The sequence below is a fragment of the Lampris incognitus genome, chromosome 19 (assembly GCF_029633865.1).
Source record: "Lampris incognitus isolate fLamInc1 chromosome 19, fLamInc1.hap2, whole genome shotgun sequence".
NCBI classification, from domain to species: Eukaryota; Metazoa; Chordata; class Actinopteri; order Lampriformes; family Lampridae; genus Lampris; species Lampris incognitus.
This window is the reverse complement of record NC_079229.1, coordinates 19,026,111-19,052,677: the sequence shown is the minus strand read 5'-3', so window position 1 is coordinate 19,052,677 and position 26,567 is coordinate 19,026,111. Positions and strand designations below refer to the sequence as shown.

General features: G+C 42.8%; 2 protein-coding genes across 2 annotated transcripts; one reads left to right on the top strand and one right to left on the bottom strand.

The window, feature by feature from the left end:
• The first annotated feature begins 1,728 nt into the window (after nt 1-1,728).
• On the top strand, nt 1,729-19,901 carry ipo4 (importin 4). Its single transcript, XM_056299510.1, has 30 exons — nt 1,729-2,068; nt 2,420-2,506; nt 2,630-2,709; nt 3,012-3,053; nt 3,248-3,377; nt 3,828-4,007; nt 5,446-5,511; nt 5,637-5,738; nt 6,441-6,524; nt 7,082-7,237; nt 7,379-7,432; nt 7,727-7,836; nt 8,598-8,706; nt 9,672-9,796; nt 10,268-10,386; nt 10,890-11,003; nt 12,257-12,380; nt 12,681-12,792; nt 13,088-13,215; nt 13,319-13,396; nt 13,957-14,014; nt 14,278-14,383; nt 14,701-14,894; nt 15,348-15,398; nt 15,961-16,086; nt 16,536-16,762; nt 17,101-17,233; nt 17,322-17,426; nt 17,685-17,754; nt 18,105-19,901. The coding sequence occupies exons 1-30, from the start codon at nt 2,003-2,005 to the stop codon at nt 18,233-18,235; spliced, it is 3,267 nt and encodes a 1,088-aa protein (XP_056155485.1). The 5' UTR covers nt 1,729-2,002; the 3' UTR covers nt 18,236-19,901.
• On the bottom strand, nt 19,552-26,313 carry si:ch211-196f5.2 (uncharacterized protein LOC556372 homolog). The gene is made up of 5 exons (XM_056299206.1): nt 26,291-26,313; nt 22,197-22,451; nt 21,971-22,070; nt 21,376-21,505; nt 19,552-19,649 (listed from the first exon to the last, which is right to left on the bottom strand). The coding sequence occupies exons 1-5, from the start codon at nt 26,311-26,313 to the stop codon at nt 19,552-19,554; spliced, it is 606 nt and encodes a 201-aa protein (XP_056155181.1).
• Between the last annotated feature and the right edge of the window lie 254 nt (nt 26,314-26,567).

Sequence of the window (26,567 nt, the reverse complement as noted above, 5' to 3'; positions counted from 1 at the left end):
GGAGTCGCTGCCCATCTTTCGGCGCAGGTTGAAAACTCACCTCTTTAAGAACTACTACCCTGTTACTTGTTCTTAGCACTTAATTGTATTCACTCGTTAAAAATCGAGTGCAACTGGACTTGGTATATATCCGTGAAGACGTTTCGCCTCTCATCTACCAAGTCCAGTTGCACTCGATTCAATTCCTTTGGATAACCATGACCTGGATGAATGAGAACATTCACAGACACTCATTAAAAAAAATCTTTCTTGCACTTTTTCTTTAGCACTGGTTTTGCTCTTAGATTCTTGTTTAGATGCACTTATGACCTCCGATGACTAGTAGTTCTCCTGATTTCCTAAGTTAAATGCGCTTATTGTAAGTCGCCTTGGATCAAAGTGTCGGCTAAATGACTGTAATGTAATGTAATGTAATGTAATGTAGCAGGAATGCTAATAATTATACACAGTACTTTGATTTCCATTGTAAAGTGGACTGTTTCGACAGTGCTACGTTTTGTCATGCCTACTCATGTAACACTCGACACGCAGCTTCGCTTCAAACGATGACCTTTTCCTTGTGATTTGACCGTAGAAACACTCTAATCTCTACATAAGCATGAGTACAGATTAGTCCCCAAAGTTTTTTCTCTTGAAAGCGATGTTTTTGTTGCGCGCCGTGAGAGGCCATCACATCCAACCGCTGTAGTCTCACACGTGCAAATGGCTCATTATGCCGCCTGCCTTTGAATACACATATCAGGGCCACCTCAGTTTGCCTGCCTTTGGACTTAAAAATTCATCATTTGCATCACGTGCACATTTATCATACGCTTTTATCCAAAGAGACTTAAAAGAGAGTCAACGACGAGCAGATCCGGCATCATAGAATATTACAAGTAAACCTGCATATAGTAGCGATCATATGGCCAAGAATGTGTCATGACGAATGCTTTTATTGTAAGTATGCCCGAGATCATCAAGAGACGGCACATGAGATAATATACGAAGTAGATTTGCAGTCCCACATATTAGTATTGCAAGAAAATCATCGCCATAAGAGAAGTGCAGATAAAAAGTGGGCACAGTAGTAGACATAATAATGACATCTGAGGTAAGTGGGGGGGGGCACAACAGTAATTAGCTGACATCAGTGGTAGTATTACAGGATTCGTATCAGCTGCAAGTGCCAAATCGTGTTTGTTTGCGTGGCATTTGCTGAAGGAAGTAATCGAATAAGTAAACTGATGGCGGCTGGAGCATTCCCACCATTTTTAAACCAGGTGAAAGACAGTCTGCCCCTATTTTTGTACTGGGCACAGGTGGCATGTATCTACGGAGGCTGGCTAATCGTTAGCTACGTGTACGTACATCAGTTTTTAGCCCTTGTAGAAAAAAAAATTTTTACACCCCAGATTTTTTTTCATTCCGCATATTTTTATTTTATCCTGCTGTACCTTAACCGGTTAGAGTTACCCTAACCCTGGTTTGGATAATGGATGGATGGATGGATATTTTTATTTTACGCCGATGAATTTTAATTTTAGGCGTTGTCTATGCATGTCATCCGAGCTCCGTAGGTACCTGCCTAACCGAAATGCCCAACCGAAATGCGACCTCCTATCCCGGTGAGGGCGCTGTGTGGATCCAGACGCCCGACGGAAGACTTCCGGTTGAACGCGGTCTCTTTAACGACTACTCACGTGGCGCTATTGCCTGCTTCTCTGCCCCGCGTGGTGGCATCTGGGTGAAGCGCGAGACGGTGTCACGACTGGTCTGGGTGTTCCCTCGACGGTCCACTGATACATCTGCAGTTATATAGATACATATACACATATATACATCTACATATAGATGTGTATATATAGATAAATATATATAATATTTGTCAGCTTTAGTACTTACATTCTAAGGACGTCGTTGGTAGCCCGCTGTAGAAGGGCGACAGGTTCACCCAACTTTTGCCAACATTTCTAGACGACAGGCATCCATCCGAATTGGGGAAATTTTGGGAAGTGCCAAGATGTCGGAGGAACTTGAGCAGATTCTTTCACAGCTGACACAGCCCGATAATGCAGTTATTCAGCAGGTAAAATAACCGCAACTTAATCGGCTAAGGGTAACTTTGGTTTGTTAACGCCAAACGGATCACTTAAAACGATTGCAGTTCAGCGCTAACTTAAAACCGCTGTCGTTAACGCCAACGGTCAGTTCTGATGGTTGCCTTGACAACCAGTGAGAGTTCTTTTGCAATCTAGGTACCCATATCAGCTGTTTAGGCAGTTAACTAGCTAGGTTAGGATTTAGAACCATCGTTTTTCTTGTTTCGTTTTACTCTTTGGTTTGTGATCTTTTAGTCATACGTAAGGTTCTACTGTCACCGTTAATGTTAGCCAGCACAGTGATTTGTATTTTTTCTTTATTTTTTGGTCCCGTCAAGGCCACAGCTCAGCTGAAGCAGGCTTTCAAAGACCCAGCCATTATTCCAGCCCTGTGTGCTGTCATTACTGGCTCGCAGAATCCTCAGGTATAGCGTGTGTGTTTGCTGATTTGACTGTCTGATTGGGTCCAAAATAGCCTCTCAAATATCAATCGCTGCAAGTGGCAGTGTGCTTGTGTGTGAGATCTCACCCCTATGTCCTTTATCTAGATTAGGCAGTCAGCTGCAGTGATGCTAAGGATGAGAGTGAAAAAGCACTGGAAGAAAATCAGCCCTGATCACAGAGAGAGGTTGGCGTTATCCATTGTCTCATTCTTCTCCACTGCCAGCAGAACTCACTTAAATTCAGTCCAGTTCACAACATTTCAATTCAGTTCAATTTAGTTTCACACATTGAATAATTTACAAGAAGTCGTTTTACTGTACTGTCTATTTTTTCCCCAATGTTCTCATCTTCAGATGAAAATTTCAATAGCCCATAGCAACAGAATCATATTGTTGAAAATCTTGCTTCTTCTGACCAAGGCTTGAGTGACATTTCAGGTTCAGAAATTGAGACAGTTGTAATTTAAATGTTTGTGCTTTTTCACAGCCTGAAGGCAGTTGTGCTGCAAGCTTTTACACAGGAATCGGAGTAAGCAATTCACTCTAAACATTAATAACCTAATATGCCTCCAATAACACAAACTTATTTGGTACGAAATTACATTGATATTGAAACCATTTGGCCATGTATCATGGTACACTTAATGCTATATATGCATGTTAAGTGTTTGCTGTATGAACGGGAGTGAACACCACTTCATTTTAAATTTCTCTGTTGTCCAGACACACAGTGCGCCACTCTCTCTCCCAGCTGTGCGCAGTCATGGTCAAACATGAGACACCAGACCACTGGCCAGCCCTACTGCAGCTTCTCAACCATTCCATTAAGAGCAACAACCCTGAGGATAGAAAGGTATAGGCCTTATGGCACAATTGACTTGAATTCAGAACGATAGGCAAACTCATTTTTCTTATTGTTTATTTTTCAGACAGGAAAGTAACTTTTTTAGAATCCTGACATTCACTATCCACTTGGGACTATTTTACCAGCCAATGAGATTTTTCTTATTTGTCAGTTTAAAAACCCTAATTAAACATACAAACAGTTTGTATGTAATCAAAAATAGTCCTGGCAAATTGTCACATATTAAAGAGGTGTCATCAAATGAAGTACCTACATTCACCAGTGAGCTGCTGAATGTCAGGTGTAAGAATAGCATAGTGCTATTTAAGCTGTCTTTCCTTTCATTTGTAGTAGTCTTAGAGTTTATTATTCAGCCTTTTGATTATCATAGCCTTTTCTTGCTTTGTTTCAGTCTTTGTTTTAGATGAGCTTAAAATATTTACCCTGCTTTCCTCCCAGGTGGGCCTTCTGCTACTAAACAAAGTGGTGGAGTCCAACCCTGAGCCCTTCAAACCTCATTACTGCCAACTGTTGCAGCTGTTTGGTAATGTGCTGCAGGACTTCAACAATCCCACTGCCTTGTATTACTGCATTCTTACCCTCACTGCTATGACGGTATACGCAGGCTCAGAGGAGATGGTGAGGCACCATTACTTATTAAAATTTTTATACTGGCGAGGAAACTTAGATGAACTTTGATAACCCGGACAGAAGAATTTACTTATCACTAAATTCTGTCCCTCTTAGTTACTGTTTCTAACTCGGACAAACAAACCTGTTTAGTATAGAACAAATTCAAATGTTTGTAAACAAAAGCTGTTGTAAATTGCTGTTGTAGCTCTTCTGTGTAGATTACTGCCAGTGATTTTAGAGCAACAAATATGAACAGTAGGTAAAGTGCAATAGAAGTATAATCCAGAGAAAGAAAACACCATCTTGTAAGGGGTTGTAAAGTTAAATATTAAAGTGTTAACAGGTGTGATTTTTTTTCTCCCCCAATTCCCTTTTGTGAAAAGCAGAAGTACCCAAAGGGAGCTATTTATAATTAAATGAAAATGGGAACACTCCATTCAAGCCACTGATAGTTTGTTTACTTGGAAGAGGTTTAATAGATTGAATCAGATAAGGTAAACATGCTGGGAGCCAAACATCCACTATCGTATCTGTGCAAGCTACCTTTTCACGAGGTTTTTTATGACATCATATTTGGCCATTGAATGGTGTCAGTCTCTTCTTGCCTCTTATCTAGTGATGTTGCCACAAGTAAGCACAGCCACACAGAATTCAAAATACCAAGATATCAGTGTATTTAACATTAACATCCAAAAAACAGCCTAAGGCTATGGTCATAGATATAGAGCCGGGGGGCAGTATAGCAGCACTAAAACATTAAGATATCACAACTCTACATGTGCCGCGCCCATGTGGGCGGCACGGTGGCACAGTGGTTAGTGCAGCCATCTCACAGCAAGAAGGTCCTGGGTTCGAGCCCTGGGGTAGTCCAACCTTGGTGGGTCATCCCGGGTCGTCCTGTGTGGAGTTTGCATGTTCTTCCTGTGTCTGTGTGGGTTTCCTCTGGGGGCTCTGGTTTGCTCCCCCAGTCCAAAGACATGTAAGTCAGGTGAATTGGCCATACTAAATTGTCCCTAGGAATGAATTGGTGTGTGTGTGGGCCCTGTGATGGCCTGGTGGCCTGTCCAGGGTGTCTGCCCGCCTGCCGTCCAATGACTGCTGGAATAGGCTCCAGCGTCCCCATGACCCTGAGAGCAGGATAAGCGGTCAAGATAATGGATGGATGGATGGAACTCTACATCTCAGAACACCCTAAAAGTGTGACTGAAAAAGAAAGACAAAGATGTATGATATATATTTCAACTTTTTTTGTCAGGGATTGATTTAGCTTTGCTTAACATTTGTCTTTAAAACAGTTGTTTCTGAGATTATACTTTGCCTGACTGTAATCCTAGCCCATCCAGGTCCATACTGTAAAACATCACCACCAACTGAGTTTCAGTTTTCTAAAAAAAATTAAGGCAATTTTTGTATTGACTGGAGTTGTATATTTGTTGTGTTACAGACCCTGATGCGGTCTATCGTACCAAAACTGATTGTTGCTCTGAAGCATCTAATCAAGGCTGATCAGGTAAATGGGGATATTCCCTTGTTGTACTTGATATTGCTGCTACATGTGATCAAGTGGAATATGTTTGTTGCATTAAGGTAGATAAAGATGGTGACCTGTAAAATCAATGAGGCATTGTTTTTCAGGACCAAGCCAGTGAGGCCATGGAGGTGTTTGATGAGCTGATGGAGAGTGAGGTGTCCGTCATTGTCCCTCACATCCCTGACATCGTCAACTTCTGCTTGGAGGTGAGAGCTGTAGCAAGTCTCATTCTTTGACCTTCTGAGTCAGTTCTGGGGTTTGAATTTGACCATTCATTTTCTATCAATCTAATAACAGATTATATATATATACTATATATTAGAATCTGTAGGCACGGGATAAGATTCTGGTATCGGATGTGTTCTGGTTTCTGTTTCCGTTTTAGCCCGAGTAGTATTGACCAATCATGTTTGTGTAGGCGGCAATTTCTACAGGAACATGCTTTGGTTGCATGTTGGTAACAGTCCGTGGTGGGGAGTGAAAGAGGTGGAACGCATTGGCCGAAATGTCGTCTGGACCTAAAACACCAACAAAAAGTATCGATGTTTGTGTATTGTGTGCAGACACATTCGACTCATGCCGACGACTACTTGTGAAACAATCCAGTCGTAGACGCCGTCTCTCAACTCCAACAACATTCTAGTGTCTCAAGTTGCTGATCCGACTGTAAACATTGACAAGCGAATGGAAGAGGAAGTCTTCAGAGGAAATGGAAGCAAGCAGCCAGCAGCTTCACCAGAAGCCCCGAAATATTTGCCACTGTCCCCAGAGCTAAATCGTCATTTGGAGATTTGGCCTCTGGATTCCAAGATTGCTATGAATCAGAATTCCAAATACCAAATACCATGTTCAAGGTGTCATGGGCACAAGATTAAATAATCTGTCTATGTGTGTATTTATTGTATCAGGTGAGCGCTGACACCACACTGAGTAACTCCCTGCGTGTCAAAGCTCTCTCCTGTGTTGCCTTCCTCATCAGGCTGAAGAGTAAGGTAAAGTCCCTCAAATTGCAACTATGAATGCTCATATCTGTACTTCATTATATATTCCAGGATGAACAGGGATTCCATTCTGTAGCCCTGCAGCAGTTCCACATCTCTCTTTTTGCTATTATCTCTTCTGAGAAGAAAATGGACAGTCTTTCTTTCTTCTGTCCTCTCCACCTTGTTTTTCAGATTACACAGTAACACTTATTGGGAGGACAGTGCTCGTCATACAATAGCACCAGTATTGAGAGGATGGATAGATAATATGAAGATGGCACAAATGCTTTTCAATCAGTTTTTGGCATTGGCAGAACTTTATATCAGAGATGAAACCATTCATTTCTCTTGTCGTTGGAGGTGCTTGATGTTTCCCTGTGCATTGCCTCCAAATTATTTTTCCCATCCCCAGACTTAAGGTTATACGTATCAGGGAAATTTGAAAACTGACTCTAAGGGAGGCTTGATTTGCCTCCCTGGTCCATCTAAAAAAGTAAGAGGGACTTACGTCAAACGAATAAATCCATGTCTTGCTCTAGAAACTCTTTTTGTTTTCATTTTTGTAGACTGTACTGAAGCAGAAGTTGTTGAACCCCATCCTGCAAACTATCTTCCCTATATTGAGTGCTGCACCTCCGCCTGGTGAGGAGGACCCAGAGGATGAGGAGAGTGACAAGGGGGACAATACAGACAATGAGAGCCCCAAACACTGTGCTGCTCAGGTGCGGAGACATTGTATTTTTTACACATAAGGTTCTCTTGCATGCAGATAACTGTATTTTACTAAAGTTTTGGCAGTCTCAGTGCAGAGTTTCAGCAAATAGAGATAAGGTTTTAACTTCTCAAAATATTTGTGATTCCAGATCATTGACACAATGGCACTCCACATGCCTCCAGAGAAACTGTTCCAGCAGCTTGTAAGTAGTCTTAACACTATAATAAACCTTAACAATTTTTACCAGGTAAATATAAATTGGGAAGTTTCTATTCCATTGTTTTCTGTCTAAAGGCATATGCTCAGATAGACACATGAAGATACATTGAAAAGGACATATACAAATGCAAACAAACACTATATATGCCAGAGATAGACTCATTTGTCACACTATCAAAGAGCCATAACTTAGCTAGTTACTGAGTTACATTACAGTTACATAATAATAATAATAATAGTGACACTGTATTGGGTCATGTCTTGTGTCATGTATTAGATGCCCCTGACTCAGGCGTGCCTTGCCAGTGAGAATCCCTATGAGAGGAAGGGGGGCCTCATGTGTCTCGCTGTTCTGGCTGAGGGCTGTGCAGACCACATACGCACCAAGTACGTCCAGTGAACACTTTTTTTTTTAATTGTTTATCACAATTGTTAATTTATGGGCCAAACCTGACTCTATAATGTACAAGGTGGGCCACAACCCCAGAGAATTTAAGTCAGCTTCTATTATGAACAGGAACTTTTGAGGGCTTTGGCAACATAGCCAGTGTCTTTCATAAACAGCTTTCTAAGTATTTGTGGATATCTTATAACCTTGTAACCTGTAAACCTGATTCAGTTTTTGAACAATAGATGTAAGAAATAGAAGCTTTGTGCCGTTCAGGTACATTGCATGTTCTCTCTCTCGTCTTAACATCTTTATACCACGTTTGCTATTATAATATCTTATGTTGTTATTATCTGTCTTACTTTAGTGTTTGGGATATTATTCTGGTAGACATCTTTGTTATGAATCCTCATAAAGTTTTCTTTGTGACTTTAATGTACGCCTTGACTTTCTGAAATTTCCGTGGTATTCCCTTCAAAAAACATGTCACATTTTAAATCGAAACATCCCCCGGCAAAACTAAGGATGTTTTGCCAGCACCAATCAGCTATGCGAAAACAATGTTCACTACTCTCAGATAATTGGGCATACTGACTGGTCAAGATAGATACCTGACTGAAATTTACTTATAAACATAAGCCCTGAAATAAAAGATCTAGTGATTTGTATGTTTCTTGTATCTCGTTTGTGTGTGTGTGTGTGTGTGTGTGTGTGTGTGTGTGTGTGTGTGCGCGCGCTCGCACACCTGTGCATGTGTTAGGATGCTGTCATCTATGCTGCAGACAGTGTGCCAGAGTCTCTCAGACAGTAATCAAGTTGTGCGTAGTGCTGGCCTCTTTGCCCTTGGACAGTTTTCTGAGCACTTACAGGTCAGCCAGGACACCTACCACCACAACACTCTTGGACCGTAGCCTTTTGGGTATTTGCAGAGTCTGATTAACCTAGCAGTCATTTAGAAATGTTTTTATTTCTATGTTAAGCATTTGTTATAGCAGTGTTTCCAGTTTCTAATATGTGCTGAGCAGGGACAGCCAAATATTCAGGGGATACCAGGCAAACTGAAAGGCACAATAGATGTCTAGATTTGGGTCACCTTCTTTCTATGTAATTAGCATTAGCATGTTTTACTATGCTGCCAGTGCATCTCTGTGCGTATCTATGCTGTCTGTATGTGGAAGGAAGTAATTTCCTGTCATGATTTAGTGAAGGTGATATCCTGTTGATTAGTTAAATTCCTCTGGGGATAGCGATGTCAAGAGTTAAGAGACTATTTCCATGTTTCATTATTCTGTTATCATGTTCAACAAAATATATGTAAACATTAAAAACTGTAATTGATAAAGTTTTAGCCTTAAACAGTAGTTTTTGCAAGGTCCGCGGTGGCGTAGCGGTCTAAGCATCGGCTTGGTGTCGATGCAGTTGCCCACTGGGGACTGGGGTTCGCGCCCCGGTCTCGTCAGATCCGACTATGGCCGGACTCGATGAAGCAGCAATCATTGGCAACGCTGTCTTCGGGAGGGGGGCGGAGTCGGCTTGTGTTCGTCATGTGAATGCGTCTCTGTGTGTGTCGGAAAAACAGTGGTTCGGCTTGGATTCGCCTTGTCACGAAAGTGGGGAGGCGTCTCCTTCGAGACTGCCGGCCGGAGAGATGCAGTTGGCGAACGCATGCAATACGAGGGTGGGTGTTTGAATTAAAATAGGGATCAATTGGCCACTAAAATTGGGAGAAAAAAGGGAAAAATCAGAAATAAATTTAAAAAAAAAACAAAAAAAAAACAGTAGTTTTTGCAATTTGGATTTAAAAATCTTTCCCCCCTTCCCCTTTTCAATGCAGCCCGAGGTGAGCAAGTACTGCGGAGAGCTGATGCCCTTGCTGCTGAGCTACATGTCTTGTTTGAACCAGGCAAAAGTTGGCCACATAACAAAGGCCTTCTATGCCCTGGAGAATTTCATGGAGACCTGGGTAAGATGAAAGGGGCATCATCCCCACCGTGACAGAGACAGTACTCAGTGAGGGCAACTGTAAGCCTTGCATGTTGTTAGGAGTCAACAACAAATTACCATGCTTCATTCACTTTACATCCCCCAGTACGTTCAGTTTTGGATACCAAGCTTCATTGTTACATGACACTTTTGAATGCTCAATATGCATTTATCAGCTGTTGTTTTGTGATTGCATTGTGACAAATAGACCTGAATTGGTTTTAAAATACAGAAAGTTGAATCAATTCATCTGGATAAGACGTTTATTGCGAGCGAAACATTTGTCAATAAACGTTGTGACCAGATGAATTGATTCAGCTTTCTGTGATTTTCTTACCTAGATTATTGAGCATGCATAAAGACATAGTTTAAAAATAGTTTTTAGAAAGCCTATTTTATGTGTTGAGGTGAGCATTTTAGTTTGTTTCACAAACATCTTTGCTTCCTCACAGGAACTGAGATTGCCCCATATCTGCCCACCCTGATGGAAACCATGCTGTCTGCCCTCAACATTGCTGAGGACCTGAAGATCAAAGAGTTGGCTGTATCTGCCATTGGTGCCATTGGTCAGTGGGTCTCCGTTGCTTTTCACTATCATTTTTTCACGTCAAATGTTTTTCCCCTAACCCCACTCCCCTTTTTTTTTGACTTGACATTTCTAGATTTATGTATTTGTTTGTCAAACTTTATTTGCTAGGTTTTTTTTGTTTTTTTTTTTTGTTTTGTTTTTTTACCATCTTCCTTCCATGGCAGGGATCCTATAATTTTACATTTTGTTATTGCCAATACCAATTTCCCTTAATCAATTCAGGGACCCATTTTTAAATTCTGCTTTAATATATGTCTGGGTCTTGATCCAGCCTTTGATGAACAGTACTGGAGGTAGCACTTTTAACATGGCATCAGCACTTTTTGATATGAAAAATTTGAAATTCAACTTATTTGGCGAATATTGAGAATGTTAATTTATCACAAATTAATGAATCACTTTTTCTAGTTTTAGTTTGAAGTGTTTGAAACTTAGTTGAGCTCATCCCCAATGTGAATCTTTGTTGTTTCTTGTTTCTAGCAAATGCTGCGAAGGAGTTGCTTGTGCCTTACTTTCCTCCAGTCATTGAAAGCTTGAAGGGCTTCCTGACTGCCACCACAGAGGAGATGCGGTCCCTGCAGACTCAAGCCCTCGGTATGAAAGCCTAAAGGTTTTTATTGAAAGGAAAAAAGTTGTGACGGTAGATGTAATGGATCTGGAAATGATCTGAACTTCTGATGCAGTTTTTTTCCTTTAACATTCGGTGTCCCCATAACAACTGGAAAATGTAAAAACAGTCTAACAGTCCATTATTTTACCTTATCACTCAGCCAGCTGATCTCCAAAGTTCAAGAATCAGGAACACACATGAGGTGAAATTTGTCATTTCACCTCATGTACTTGCGCGCATGAAATGAAACGAAATGCCGTTTCCCCCAGCCCACAGCAGTGCAACATACAGACAAAAACACATTCAAGAACTATAAGAACACGCATATTTAAACTAACACATATATCAAAAAAAAAAAATCACTGTCCAAGGGAACAAACGCCAGCCAAGATGACTGTCGGGACCGCCGGTCTGCATGGGCTAGCAGTTAGCCTAGCCTGCCCCAATTACGCATCCTGTCAGACCACCCTCCGTGTTTCCTCCTCGGGTGCAGCTCCAGGCAGGGGCCGTGGTCCCTGTGGCAACTGGACGAAGTAGACCAAGCCCTCCCAGCCGATCCCAGTGCCAGCTCTCCCAGCCAGACACCCTTGACACACCTCCCCGCACACCACACGACGACATCAAAAACACCACATTCAATGCCAGGTGAGGCTGCTGCAAGACTGCCCTTGGTGTTATCAGAACTGCTGGTCTGCATGGGCTAGCAGTTAGCTTAGCCTGCCTCGCTTCCGCGTCCTGTCAGACCGCCCTCAGTGTTACCTCCTTGGGTGCAGCTCCGGGCAAGGCCGCGGTCCCTGGGCCCACAGCGCAGCAGGCCAAGCTCTCACTACCGATCCAGTGCCAGCTCTCCCAGCCAACAAACAAAGACAAAAATTTAGATGCAGACATGGACAAAGACACTCCATTGATGATACTGGGTGAGGCCACTGCAAATGTGAATTCGCGCCACCATCCTCCCACACCGGCACTGGGTGAGGTCGCTGCGAACGTGAATTTGCGCCTCCACTTTCCCAGACTACACACAAGTTCGATATTAGATTACAATTGTCCATATATCATAACAGAAATATCCAAATAAGAGCCATTCTTAAACTTGCAGTTTTCACTGGAACTGATCTTGGATGTATGTTGCCCCAGAGAAAACGTGGGCCTAGGTATCAAAATTATGCACTTATTCAGTTTTTGCATCCTGGTGCTTTGATTTTGGCTCATTAATAATGTTTGTTTTTGCTGTTAGACACTCTGTCAGTGTTGGCCCGGACTGTTGGCAATGATGTGTTCAGTCCTCTGGCTGCAGAGTGTGTTCAGTTGGGCCTCAACCTCACCGGCACAATAGATGACCCTGACCTGAGACGCTGCACGTAAGTAACTCTCTGCTTGTGTGTGTAAAGAAGGAAGGGTGAGGGTTTTTTCCTACAGCCACAATCTCCCTTGTCCTCTCCCTCCTCCTCTTTTTCATCCCTGTCTCTCTCCCTTCTCATCTCCTTGTCTCTCTTCCTTCCCCATTCTCTCTCCCTCTTTTCTCTGTCCCTCTCTGCCTATCTGTTATACTCATTCCTTTAATTCTGCATTTCTGTTAGGGGGTATTTTATGGTTACTGAGTATCCCTCTTTCCTGGGCCAGTGTGTTTATAGTTCTCCTTTTGTCTGTTCTTCTTTCAGGTATAGTTTGTACTCTGCTGTGTCCACGGTTAGCCCTGACTGTCTTACCCCTCACCTCACAGCGATCACCTCCGTCATGTTGCTGGCCCTGAAGTCCACCGAGGGTGTCACGGTACAAAACGCACGCACACACACACACACACACACACACACACATTAGACCCACACACTTTCATGGTCATATGTAATTGACACTTTACACAGAAACATGACCTGTCTTGGTGTTTATGTGAGTCTTAATACGGATAGATATGCATGTTGTGAATTAATGAATAAAGTGAAATAAGCAGTTCAGGTCAACAAGCAATCTGATAAAGCTATCCTGCTCTTGCTCATACTGTTCCTCTGTTTCTCTTTTCTTCTATCATTGTCTTCTTTTCCCTTTTCGTTGTACTGTCTGTCCATAGGCCCATCTCGAGGAGGACAAGACATTTGTCCTATTAGATGATGATGATGATGATGATGACGATAACGATAAAGATGAAGAAACCATTCTGGAGGACGAGCCAGAGGCTGAGGTTCACGATGTGGTTGGGTAGGAGACAATCTCATGCACCAACACATACATACCCAAACTCTTCAGATGTGATGGAGCATTATTTACATGTTGTCTGACAGTCTCCCTGCTCTACCCTCAGTTTTAGCGTGGAAAATGCCTACATTGATGAGAAGGAGGATGCCTGCGATGCGCTGGGAGAGATTGCCTTCAGCATGGGGTAAGCTTGTGTTGACGTTGTCACCAGAATACAGAATGCTCCCATTGTGGTTCTTATGTTCTTCTTTCATTGTGCTCATAGCCATAAACCATGTCAATGCAATGGAAAGATTAACTACAAATATAAACCACTTGATTATCATTTTGTGATTTTTAATGGTTAACACCTGCCATTTTCCCACTGAAAGTCTGCAGAGCAGTCGTTTGGCAAAGCCGCAACCCTCATTTAATTTTTACACGTGCCTGCACATTGTTTTTTAATGACAATAAATTGAATTGAATTGAATTGAAATGTATTTGAAACATTAACATCAATATTCTGTACCTACTGTTAAGTGTAAGATGAAGAGGAAGATTATCACTTTTTAGCATATGGGTAGCAATAATTGATGTAGATGTTCATTTCCTGAATGATAAATATATACAAAATGTACAATTTAAAAAAAAAAACTAAACAGGAAATACTGTTCAGAGGACAAAATTGGAATGCAGTATTTCAAGCCTTCAATACACATCTTTTTGTCAGTATTAAGTTGTAATGCTGTGGCTTTCCCTTGTCAGTGCTGCTTTCCAGCCCTTCCTGGAGTCCTGCTTCCAGCAGGTCTATGAGATGAAAAATGTAAGTCTCTGCATGGATGGTCAGCTATCATCTGTGTGTCTGTCTGTCTGTCTGTCCACCTGAGGACAGATCAGTAGATGGAAGTGTGCAACAACATATAGATGGTTTTTGACATACTGTATTTGTGTTTATGTTTATAAATGTACTATCAACATAATGTACTGTATTCATGCTGGCTTGCCTACCTATCGCCATAGTGTTTTGTATGTCTAACTTGATACCCTCCCCTGCCCTTTTTGTCTCCCTCCCCCTCCTCCAACCAGTTCCCCCATGAGGAAGTACGCAGGGCAGCGTTCGGGGCCATGGGCCAGTTCTGCCGAGCTCAGCACAAAGTGTGGAAGGAGAATCCCACTGAGGCCAACCACCAGGGTAAAGCTTCTCCTCTCCTCTTGCTTGTACCACAGTACAAACGGATGTCTTCAGGCAATTTAAATTTAACAGTATAGCTTACTTCTGGGATAGAGAATACTAACAAATAAAATGGAGATAGATTTAGAAATAAAAAATAAAAGTGCTAAAGAAGAATATTTTTTTTTCTGTAATTAATTTGGGAAAATTGCCCTTACTTAAGAATGTTGCTCGTGTTTATTATGGCCTTTTGTATAAAACAAGTAAATTCTCATTGTATCTCCTCTGCTTCATGAACACCACACTTCTCTCTCTTCCCTCTGCTCCTCCACCCCCAGCCCTGCTGAAGCTGCTGGATGTGGTGGTCCCGTGCTTTCTGGAGACAGTGCGCACAGAGCGTGAGCGTCACGTGGTGATGAGTGTCCTGGAGGCCATGAATGGCATCATCGAGTCCTGCAAGGGGGAGGTGTTCAAGAACCCTGGACGCCTGCAGGAAGTCAGCCACGCTATCCGTGATGTACTCAAGAAGAAAGTAAGGGGATGGCAGAACAGGAAGTTGGAGTGGGGTTGGTGGAGATTCTGGGTTGGTAGAGTAGGGGGCAGGTGTAGGAAGTCTTTCATGAAAAGTTTTTTTATTTTTTTATTTTGACGATTCTTACTGTGAGCATAACCCTAAACCGTTTTCGGTGACTATTGAATTAATGTCAACTATTATTCCAGGTTTAGGCAGCTAACCTGCTATTCAACAGTTGTTTTATAAAGCCCACTTTATTTACTTGGAAAGGCCAAGGTAGTATGTTGCAGCTGATAGGTCGTACAAATTCAGAAGTTTTGCTAGTCAAAACTTTCACCCTCTTTACTTTTATCATCTTCTGGTGTCCCATTATTTGTTTACTCGCTTGTTTATAGAAAACTGCTCCAGGCTGAATGTCTTCAGTGACAGTTTTGTTAATGTACTGCATGCCACCTTTTGTTCTTTGCATAGACGTTATGTCAAGATGGTGGGGTTGATGAAGTTGATGATGAAGACCAACAGGTTTGCACTTCTCTTAACCTCCAAATCAGAATCACTCAAATCGCCAACTACATTTGCCATTGTTTTGTCCTGTTGAATCAGTGCATACATTCATTCCAGTGGAACGTGCCAGCGAACCGCATACATGTAGATTTCATTACAAAAATGTTAACATTTAGAAATAATATTTTTATCAAAAGGAGAAGAGCACTATAACAGAGGACCTGCTATAGTCATGACTTTATTTTTATTTCAGCATTATAAACATAAATATTTGCATATAAAGGTGATACTCTTCAATATCAACAGATTTTGCTCTGAATTCATTTGTTAAAAGCCTTGTTTATGTATTGTAGATATAACCTGTCCTGAACAGTACAAAATATTTTGGTTCATTAATTTGGTCCTGGATAGATCTGGGTCTTGAGACTTGTACTAATCATGCCATGGTTAGGGGTTTGAGTCCCACTGGGGCCACCCATGCTAACATGCTGTTTTGGCGCTGTGAGATGTTTGGATAAGTGTCTAGATGCATGTGGATTTAACATTTTTGAATAACGCTTGTAATGTTTTGTATGCTTAGGCAGAGTTTGATGCCATGCTCCAGGAGTTTGCTGGTGAGGGCATTCCCTTACTGGCCTCAGCTGTGCCTGCAGACACCTTCAGCCCTTTCCTCAACGAACTGTTGCCTCTCATCATGAGCAAAGCGGTGAGTCTGGACTGCTCCACAGCACAGGAGTAATGTTACAGGACCCGTTTCCTTAAAGAAATCACATTAGCATAAAAGTACCCCCACTGGTTTATAATGATTGTCCAGTAGTTAAACTCAAATATATTAAATGGCATAAGAAGGTGGGAATTGATACCCTGCCTGCTGATTTGGGGAAGTGGTATTGGTAATCCATTTTAATAAACAACTCACTATTGGTTTGTCCATAAATGGTGCTGTTGTACACATCTAAACTTGCTCTGTCTAGTTAGCAGCAAAATATTACAAAGGAAACAAATCTACAATTAACATCTGAAACTTAACACAGATATACCTACAGAATGACAGCGTTCCATTAATTCAAATTTTTGTCAATATTGAACATATTAAATATGGGCAATATCAAACACAGGAAAGATTGATTGTCCAGGTCTTTTCTCCTCTTGCAGAAATCTTCATGCACAGTCGCAGACCGTTCCTTCTCTGTGGGTACAATTGGAGAGATTCTGCAATCCTTTGTGGGCATTTCAGGGGGCAGGGGAGTGGCGGGCCGTCTGTCCAACCAGCTGTTGCCAGTACTTGTGGCTGGGGTTAAAGACAGCGATGCCGAAGTTCGCAACAACAGTGTGTATGCACTGGGATCTCTGGCTCAGGCTGCTGGACCCATCGTCGTATCGTATCCTATCATACTTCTGTTTCGTTGTGCGTGTCTGTTTGTGAGGTTAGGTACCTTGCATGGAAGTTTGTTTCTTTTTTTTAATCACATAAATCCGTTGTTCTAGGGAACATTAGATTTATGTGTCATGCCCTACTTAGCTTGGTGCCACCATGACCTGACCCCGGAGAAGCGGCTGAAGATGGATGAACGAATGAACATAAATCCAACATTAATGCACAAATGCTAAGGGGTTCATCTTTTGATTGCTACCTCTCTGTGAGGCCATACATCTGTATGTTTGTGCAAACTGCCCAACCCTCCACAGTGTATTTATTCCTTATCAACATGTGCCTTAGAGATTACCCCATGATGCTGTCTCTTTTCTCCAATCTGTTGGCCAAGGAGTCAGACCTCCGGGTGATTGACAACCTGTGTGCTGCCCTCTGCAGGATGATAATGAGCAATGTGGACGCTGTCCCGCTGGAGCAGGTTAAGTTTAATGGAAGATTGATCATATCATATACTTTAGGAAACTAGACAGTTGACTTTAATGACGCTTGGCTTCTCTCTGTCTTAGGTGTTGCCTGCTCTGGTGGCTCGTCTCCCTCTGAAAGAGGACATGGAGGAAAACAAGACAGTATACAGCTGCCTGGCCATGCTCTACACACACAATTCTGCTCTGGTATGATAAATATGTTCACTTGGCAGTAGTGCCATTTGACTTTAAAATTCCAGTGCAGCCAGAACATATGTGACCATTCTGTTTAGACAGGGATTTGAGGGACATTACACCCAGATGTAATATATCAGACGCAGGGCTAAAAGATTTTTTTCCCAACAACTTCCTTAGCTGGCTAAGGAAAAACTGTACATTGTACTGTACATTAAAAAAAAAAAGATTTTAAGGCTCATTTTTGATAACAGTATTCTTTTCATTCAGATTGTGAGCCAGATGAAGTCCATCGTTGCTGCTTTCAGCGAAGTTTTCGGTACCAAGAAGCTTGATGCAGGTGAGTTCAAAGCCATGTCATTGGTCTTTGTGTAATTTTCCATGGAGCCAGGCAACTTTTACTTGAAATTGACATGGTTTTGTTATCTCTGTGCTGTGGGACTTTGCACTGTTTTGACTGAAGTGAAGAGTCAGTAATCTTATCTTGGTTATAAATCATTGGTACATATGGATTTATATGGAAAAACTTGAAAAAATTACATTACATATGAAAAGCAAAGATCTCTGACCCATTGTCTGTTACTCAATGTGCATTGCCGTGAGCTATATAGGTGCTCACGCTTAGAGGATGGCCTGTTTTTTGTTTTGTTTTTTAACTGCCAAGCCTCTCTCTCTCTCTCTCTTCCACAGAGACCCAAAACAACATGACCATGTTGGTTCAACAGTTTGCCCAGCACCACTCTTCAGAGTTCCAGGGTGCTGTGAACGCACTTCCCGCTGAGCAGCAGGCCAGGCTGAGCACAGCTGCGGCCACCTCCTAGCTTGTGAATGATATGCCCTTCCACTCTCGTGTGAAAGCCAGTCAAAACACATTGTAGTTTTTTTTGTTTGTTTTTTTTTAATATATACTTTGAATGGAAAACGCAGGACAGTAGTTGGGAACGGTTTTCCACACTTTGCCAAATTCCTGCAAACTCCAGCACTTGAACCATTCTATTACTACATACAATTAATATCATTATTACAATCTCTGCATTTAGTTATTGTTTCAGATATTACGTTTTAATTTATTTGTGTGCATGCATGCAGTGTTTTGCTTTTATAATTAGATGATGGGGTTTATTGTCTCATGTTTTCATTTTTGTCTGTTGTTACCTTCATTGTGAAAGGTTATTACTGATTTGCTGTTGTTCCTTTTTACCACTGGCTTCACTTCTCTCTGGCTGTGTTTTGGAGTGTGAAACAATGAACCTGACAATTGCCCCCCCCCGGACATTTCTGTCAGACTTGTCATTCCTGTGTCCTCTGAGTTTGGTTTTAGAAGACAACAAGTTTTAGGAATAGCACACTGTCTCAGCCAGCTATGCCCTATCCAGGATGATCCCCATGCTGCTTACTAAGGAGTTTCTCAATTGGGCCTACTCTGCAACTGTGCACTCATTCCATTTATGTGAACCTCTGGCAGAAATCCAGCAGTGAGGCTCCCACAGCTCTGACTCACCGACTGTACACCACTGTGCAAGTAATTGGCCACAATCGGTTGTTGTAAAAAGCAGCACTTTATTTCCACACCATAATGAATTTGCAGAAGCTCAACACACAACACACTGTCTTATTTGGGTGTAAACAAAAGAGTGTGTTGGTGCAGTCTCGGCTCGATGTGACTTCGTACATGGTTTCACCTGCACCACCCAAACCTTTGCCGGTTCCATTTCTCACTTCTGGTGCTTTTTTACTTTGGAGAAAGTTAGCAGCAAGCTGTTTTTTTAAGGCTTTCCAGGCTATTTTATACAAATAGTACAGTAACGTAATGGCTGACTACTACGCTGGAAGATTTCACAGCTTAGTTGTTGCCAAGCATTCATTGCCTCACCTTTCCAAGAGCTTGTGACACTCATACATAGATTCTTGATGCTTAGATTAGATGCAACTTAATATTTAACAAACCTGAATCCTAAAATCAGAGTGGGGTCGGCAAACAACCCAGCCGTTAATATATTTTGACAAATGGACCTTTTTTGAGCATTTGTATTGGTCGAAAAGTACCAAACCCTTAGCAGGCTGAGCCACATTAAATTACACTCTTGTTTTTGAAAGGTTCCTCAGGTGACTTTTTCCTCTTTCTTCTTCCCACCCCTCACATTTCACGTTGTTGCTTTGCCCCATTAAATTTGGGCTGCTGATCCTCCATGTCCACTGCTGTGGTCATCTCTGCTGGTGTCAGGCCATTCTCCCCTGAAACATGGAGCAAGAGAGAGTTTTGAATGAACACTTCCTGATACATTACACCACAAGCACATCTGTTGAGCATGAGCCCACATCTCTCTTGTTTTGACAGCAACCCAGAGTCTATGATTAGAGGAGCAAACATCACACATTTGTAGTGAATAGTATATGAGCACTGATATAAAGCTATACAAATTGTGTGGATACCGCTGAGCCAAAACATGATTTTAACCGTTTGGGTCTTCATTTCTTCAGCTGTTGTTTTTGTACTTGCATTGACAACTCACACTATTTTCACCATTGATTTAATGTTTGACGGCACAATGATCAAACTTGTAATTCAGTATAAAACGGATACCCTGATATACATGAGTGGGTGCTTTTACAGGGGATACAAGGTATCTGGAGGACACATGCCATGGTTTAAATCTAATCTCATTTCACTGACCGAGGCATCGCTGCCAGCGGTGGCACATAGCCGTGATCCACATCAGCCTGAGAATTTCTGCTGTCACGGCTGAGGTCATTGCAGGCAGGGGGATGGATGACTTTTGTGGCGTGATTTGCGCAGATGAGAACGAACTGTTAACCCTTTCGTAGTCCCGAACAGTAATTTAACAATGACAACAAGCTGATCTGTGTATAATACCAGTCTAATAATAGAACAGGTCATTTGTTCATAGAGATGTGCCCGTTTGCATGCAGGGCTAGATCAGTTATTCCTAAACCTTTACACTGTGTCACCATTTTCCTTACACTGTCCTCGCATTGGATTACTTGGTAAATGTTAAAGTTTCTTGAGTGTGCAGGTCGGTGATTTGTGAACTTTCCAAGTTAAATTTGTGGGATTTCAAAAGAGAAGGCAGTTAAGTTTTGCTGAAGGATTCATGTCGGCCCGTCTCATACTCGACTAACGGCCAACTGTGTTAACCATCCAAAGAGCCTTTTACAAGATGGCATTGTTTAACATAGAATATGTTCGCACCGTTGAGCTCGAGGCGTAAATATAAGCTTTCAACACACTCAAATACATGAGCAACGTTATGAGACTAGTCTGCTATGACCAAAAATTACTCTTGAAATACTAAACATAAACTCTGCTTGTGCCCCAAAGTTCGATCCTTCAAAACATCAGGAACTGAACATTGTGTTACACGGTGGAAAGGTGCCAAGCCACACAATCGAAGACCTCTTGGCCTTTTAGCGTGTCGTGTTTAAGGGTTGAAGTGAGTCGCCGCTGTTATTTTTGAACTTGACCTCCACACGCGGGAGCCAACAACTTGTTTTCTATGCAGTATCTCAAGCTCTTTTCTACAAACTATCAAATCTGAGGTTTCAGGTTTTGTGTTTGCCCTGTTTTGTGTGGCCGTGATCGCAACGGATTTATCTGGTTCACCCTCGGCTAGTGAGAGAGGTCGCTGCCAAACAAGTGTACGGCAAACTTTAAGCCTGTATTGCAATGAAACAATAGCATTAGACTGGCTATCGCCCGGTCAATCACACACACACACACACACACACACACACACACACACACACACACACACACACACAGCCAAGCAGCTGAACACCTAAAATAAGTGTATGCAGGATGAGACTTGATGTTGGACCCTCCGACAGGACAAAATAAATGATCAACTGTCCCATCTGATGGAGTCACTCGTCTTGTTTTCCTGCTATCTCTCCCATATCTACGCCACCTTTGTGTCGTCCCCATCGCATCCATGAGCCCCACCTGTGTATCTCTGCTTCCAGGGCAGGATGTCCACCCCCGTGCGGCAGAAGGAGCGGTCGGTGTGCGCCTCCGTGCTGTACAAAACCTCCTGGAGCTGCTTGTCGCCAGGCTTCTGGGCTTTCACTCGGACCTAGAAGTGAAATCGGACTCGGGGCTCAATCTCAATTAAAAGGTCCTCACTTTTTTTATTGCTCCTTTACATGCATGGGTACCTTTTATTGTTAGACCTTTGCACTCCGTTCTGCTACTGACACCCCAATTCATCCCTCTTTGTATTTTGTGAAGTATTAATTCTTCTATACAGTAAAAAATATGTCTTACTTCCTATAAATTGTGCTGTAAGGGTGCATTTTTTTTTAATGAAAAAAATAACTTCTGCACATCTGTACCCAGTGTATTTGTAATATTTTTAATGAAAGCTTCCATTTCAGAGGATGGTATGTAATTACAATTGCGTCTTGTATTACCCGTGTATAACGCATACACGAGTAATGCAGTAGTTAAACGAGTAACACAATAATAGGTATGCTTTATATGTTTATAACACACCACATTTAGCAGCTCTGTGTGCTCAAAAGCCAAACCTGCCACTGACCTCCAGGATGGTGATCTCTTTCTCCTTCAGCTTTCCTGCCTTGCTCTTTACCTGGGTCTTCTTAGTGTCTACCCATACCACTCTCTCCTTCACCTCTGACCTGGACACACACACACACACACACACACAGAGCTTGATTATAGTAGGTAGACTGATGTATCCAATGGGCAACATGCATGCAGACACACACACACACACTCAGATTGCACTGTCCCACCAGACTCACTCTTGGATGCCCAGGTCAGCCAGCGTTGTGTCTAGAAAGGGGAAGGGTTGTTGGGCCGGATCGGGCTGCACCTCGATGGGAAGGGTCACCGACATGGGGATCTCCCATTCTAGCTTGGCCCGTATCATCACCACTGGCCTGGGGGAGTCCCGGTCCGTGGGGCCCCCCAGTTCTCTGGTGGTCTCCTGCTCCTCCTCCTCCTCCAGAAGGTGGTTTGTCTCGTCACCCGCCAGCTTGGCTGATAATGCCGACCAGCTTCACAAAAACAGCAACAAAAAAACCCCCAAGTATTTGTCCCTTCCTTCCTTCCTTGCTTTCCTTCTCTTTCTCGGCCTCAGTCCTCAGTATGCCTGTGGCTGTTGTTTATCTCTGTAAATGTTTCGCTGTGTCTGTTCTAGTTGTTGCTGCTGGAGTTTTTTCTTCTTCTTTGTTATTCCAAGCTGTTGTTGGAGGGAACTTGGACTCTGGTTTGTCCGCTGGTCCTCCAATCTGCCCTCAGAGATAATGAGTCAGACCTCTTGCCCTGGCCTCTGCTCTCGTCTCCTCCTGACTGAGGTGCTGTGCTAGGGTAGCCTGTGTGTTTGGCTGGGTACAAACGTGTGCCGGGCCCCCCCGGCACATATAAGCGGTCCGTATGAACGTGTGTAATCTGTCGCTTGCTTGCTAGTTTTATTATACTGTCATGGGCCTGATAGACAGATGGTGCTGTTTTTGATGCCAGGTGTTCTTTGTATGTGTGTGTGTGTGTGTGTGTGTGTGTATGTCTGAGAGGGAGCGACTAAGTGTGTGAGCATGCACAAATGTGTGTTTTTAGAAAGCATCAGAGACAATTTGTGCTTGAGCCGATGACTCCATGTGTGTTCACACTATTTCTCCGAGAGAGCAGCAGCAAGAATTTCTGTGACTATGTTTGCATAGTTTCTTTAAAGGGCAGGCATCCCGAGCAGAGAGTTCCAGTATAAACCCATCCAGGCCAGGGGCAAAGTGGGACATCACTCTAAAAAGAATTGCCCCTCATCCCCATAGCCACACTGTGTGACTAAATAAGACTGAGTCGCTGTAAACGATAGCTACTTATGTGCGTGTAAGGCCTTACTAACCTAAACTATGAAGACCCAATGACAGCAGAGGAGCGAACCCAGAATGGCGTCAGATCGCAATCGCAGCAGCCCCGAGTAGGTTTCATGTGGTTTGAGGGGAAAATTCTGGACCGAAATAAATAATTCAGAGAGATTTACTTTGTCAGTGGCCAGGACAGTTGCAGCTTCTTTTCGTATTTGGGCGGCACGGTGGCCCAGTGGTTAGTGCTGTCGCCTCACAGCAACAAGGTCCTGGGTTCAAACCCCGGGGTTGCCCAACCTTGGGGGGGGGGGGCATCCCAGGTCGTGCTCCGGTTTCCTCCACCGTCAGAAGAAACATGCATGCTAGGGTTAATACTGCTGTCCGTGCCCCTGACCAAGGCCGTGAGAAAAGAAGTGGAGTTGGTCCCCGGGCGCAGCATGAAGGCGGCAGCCCACTGCTCCCAGCTACACAGATCCCAGCTAGGATGGGTTAATTTGCAGTAAATGAATTTCCCCAAGGGGATTAATAAAGGAAACTTAAAAACAATCATTTTAATTTTATTTCAAACCAGTTGAAAGTTAATTGATTCCAGCTGTGTTGTGAACAGGGGAAGTCTCAGTAACGCTTTTCAGATCCATTTATCAACCCGGGTAGTTAAATGCACCTCATTTGTGATTCTGTCCAGCATTTTGAACGCCCTTTAGCTATCTAGACCCCCTGTTGGGATATGTGCCATCATTTGTCTCTCCTGACATCCTCTCTCAGTCATTGGTCTGACAGTTGAGGTGAAGATAAGGTTGATGTATCCGACTTATTTGCAGCACAGAGCCTCACCTTGTAAGCTCTTACAAACCCCCTCGTTTCCACAAACGGGGTACACGTGCTGGACCGTGCATTAGTGCACATGTGTTGTGCTGTACTGCGCTGTACAAGAGGTCTGTCCCCACTAGCCGGACATTGTGGACTCAGCTTGTCACATTTCATGAGTGGACTCAATAAATGCTACCACATAGATACCAGCCCTACATCACCGCCACGGGTTGATACAGACGATGCCTTCGCTTTGAAATGGAAAGACCGGTGTGATACCGGCATGTTTGCTTGCTGAAAGTAAACAGAATGATGGATGCTGGTGAGGTGGTTGGAATCAGTTTTGAATACAGTGTGTTATTATGGTGAGGTCCATTTTTATACAACGCAAAAAAGTGCAACGCTCGCTGTATTTTCGCTGATTAATTTTCAATGCTGGCTTCTCGGATCAGGTTGTCACATGTTTTCAGGTGGCTGTGCTCAGCGGTACTTAGGCAGTATCAGGCATTAGTAGCACTGGAGGCTAAACCTGGGTGTTTTCAAAAACCAGACATCCTCAGCAAGCTGTGACCCTGCGTAACACCATGGGATCGCCAGCAGTTTGCTGTTTGGCGAGACATGGCTGCGTCTGCATAGTAAGTGAAGTCACTTCCATTCTATTCAGCGAAAATGCAACGCCACTGGTTCAGTGATGCTATAGGGCATAGCTGTACTGTGACTTCACCGTACAAACAGTCTCCATCAGTGGTAACTAGCCCCTATGATACTGGCAGTGCTTCTCAGAGGTCAGTGGTTCTACAGGGCAGGTGGAAATGTGTTGAGAAAAACGAAGCAGGCCATCCTCAGAAGGAGTGTAAAAGCTTAACTTTAAAATAAGGTTAGAAAGAGCAGAAAAGAAAAGTAGTGATACTGTGCATATTTGTTCCTGCCAACCTTTTCTGCACAGTTAAGTATTAAATGAGCGTGCAGCAAATAGCAGAAGCCTGTGAGAACTGGTTGAGGTCACCGCGAGTTGCAGCCTGAACTCACAACCTTCAACTGGCCACAGTCATAGAAATTAAACAGCGAGAAGACGATACGTCCCGGTGTCACACACAAAAAAACAAGTCTTAAAATCATTTATCGGGGCAATTTTGCCTTCGTTTGACTGAAAAGGGAGGAATCACGGTACAGAGAAGAAGACATGCAACGAAGGTCCTGGGCCAGATCTGAACCCAGGACATCGCACTTAGTCCTGAGCCAAATTGGTACTCAGCAGGCTGGTTGAGACAACTCTAACACACGACGCCAAAAAATGCAATGTCAAAAAAAAAAAGAAAAAAGGTTCAGCCCTCTATCATCGTTAAACAACAAGCAAACTAACCCCCCCCCCCCCAAATCCCCACTTTGGTTGCATGTGTGAAACCATTGCACATATCCATGAATATTCTTTTATGACAAAACCCCAGGGCAGCTATATAGAGCGTATCTGCTAAGTTGCCGTTGGAGGATGTTGCTATTAATTGGAATTCCTTTTACACTGAGTCAGGTTCAGTGACCACAGCTTTGACCTCCAAGTCAGAGCTTGTTGGTCACAACTAGGCGTTAGATTGATAATCTCACTGTCTCTCTCTCGCTCTCTCTCTCACATGCACACACACACACGCACACTCAGCCCCACTCAGCTATCCTGAATGCATTCAACACGCAAACACTTTAATTGTATGGGGTCACTGAGGCATGCCATCAGACAGGAGTTTTCTGCCAGCAAGGCACGATGATGTCAGGAGATATCAGGGGGGCAGAGAAGAAGAGTGAGAGAATAGACCAAGATCAGTATCATAAAACCTAATTTAGACTCCCTTGTACAGTAAAAACTAATTTTTCCTCAACCTTTGGATCAAACTGGCCTCTAACCAGCCCTAGAAGAAAAAGGGCGAGTTTGGTTGATGTGGCGATAGATTTTTTTTTTCCCCTCTACGCTTTTCATTGCAGCGCCACGGCAATGACATTAATCTCTCCTCTGCTGCTATCTGCTGTTCAATGACAGACTGCAGCCCTTTCTGTAAAATGTACAGACCCGCACAACTAAACAGTCACCAACAAACTGACAGATTTTATTGGAGACTTTACTGGGCCTCAATTTATGCTGGCTTTCCAAATATAAATGCTTGGGTTGAGATAGGTGGCATTTCTTGTTTCAGCATATATCTAAAGTAATGTAATACAAATGTTAGAAATACCCAGAAACACCGCATGGCGGCATAGTGCCTCTGTTAGTTAATTAGTTTTATGTAAATAACAATATAGTGTCACTAAAAAGTTTTCGATTTTGCCTTCCAACAAAAAGCAGTGACAATCAAAACAGTCAGACACTCAAATATAAAATGTTGACCCATAAACGTCAGTATCACATTCTGCACTGGGGAGCAAATTTCACTTTATTGTAAAAAATAAAAAGGCTTGACTGGGATCCAAATACAGTTTTGAACAGTAAAACATGCTGAAAAGGTCAAACGC

Bases quoted from the DNA above. Each gene is read 5' to 3' on its own strand.
- ipo4 (XM_056299510.1), top strand. From the start codon at position 2,003: ATGTCGGAGGAACTTGAGCAGATTCTTTCACAGCTGACACAGCCCGAT. The intron at 8,707-9,671 runs GTCAGCCAGGAC...TTTTCAATGCAG, and splicing joins AGTTTTCTGAGCACTTACAG to CCCGAGGTGAGCAAGTACTG. The intron at 15,399-15,960 runs GTTTGCACTTCT...TTGTATGCTTAG, and splicing joins TTGATGATGAAGACCAACAG to GCAGAGTTTGATGCCATGCT.
- si:ch211-196f5.2 (XM_056299206.1), bottom strand. From the start codon at position 26,313: ATGCCGCCATGCGGTGTTTCTGG. The intron at 22,071-22,196 runs GTGAGTCTGGTG...GTGTGTGTCCAG, and splicing joins GCTGACCTGGGCATCCAAGA to GTCAGAGGTGAAGGAGAGAG. The intron at 21,506-21,970 runs GTCAGTGGCAGG...TTTCACTTCTAG, and splicing joins AAGAGATCACCATCCTGGAG to GTCCGAGTGAAAGCCCAGAA.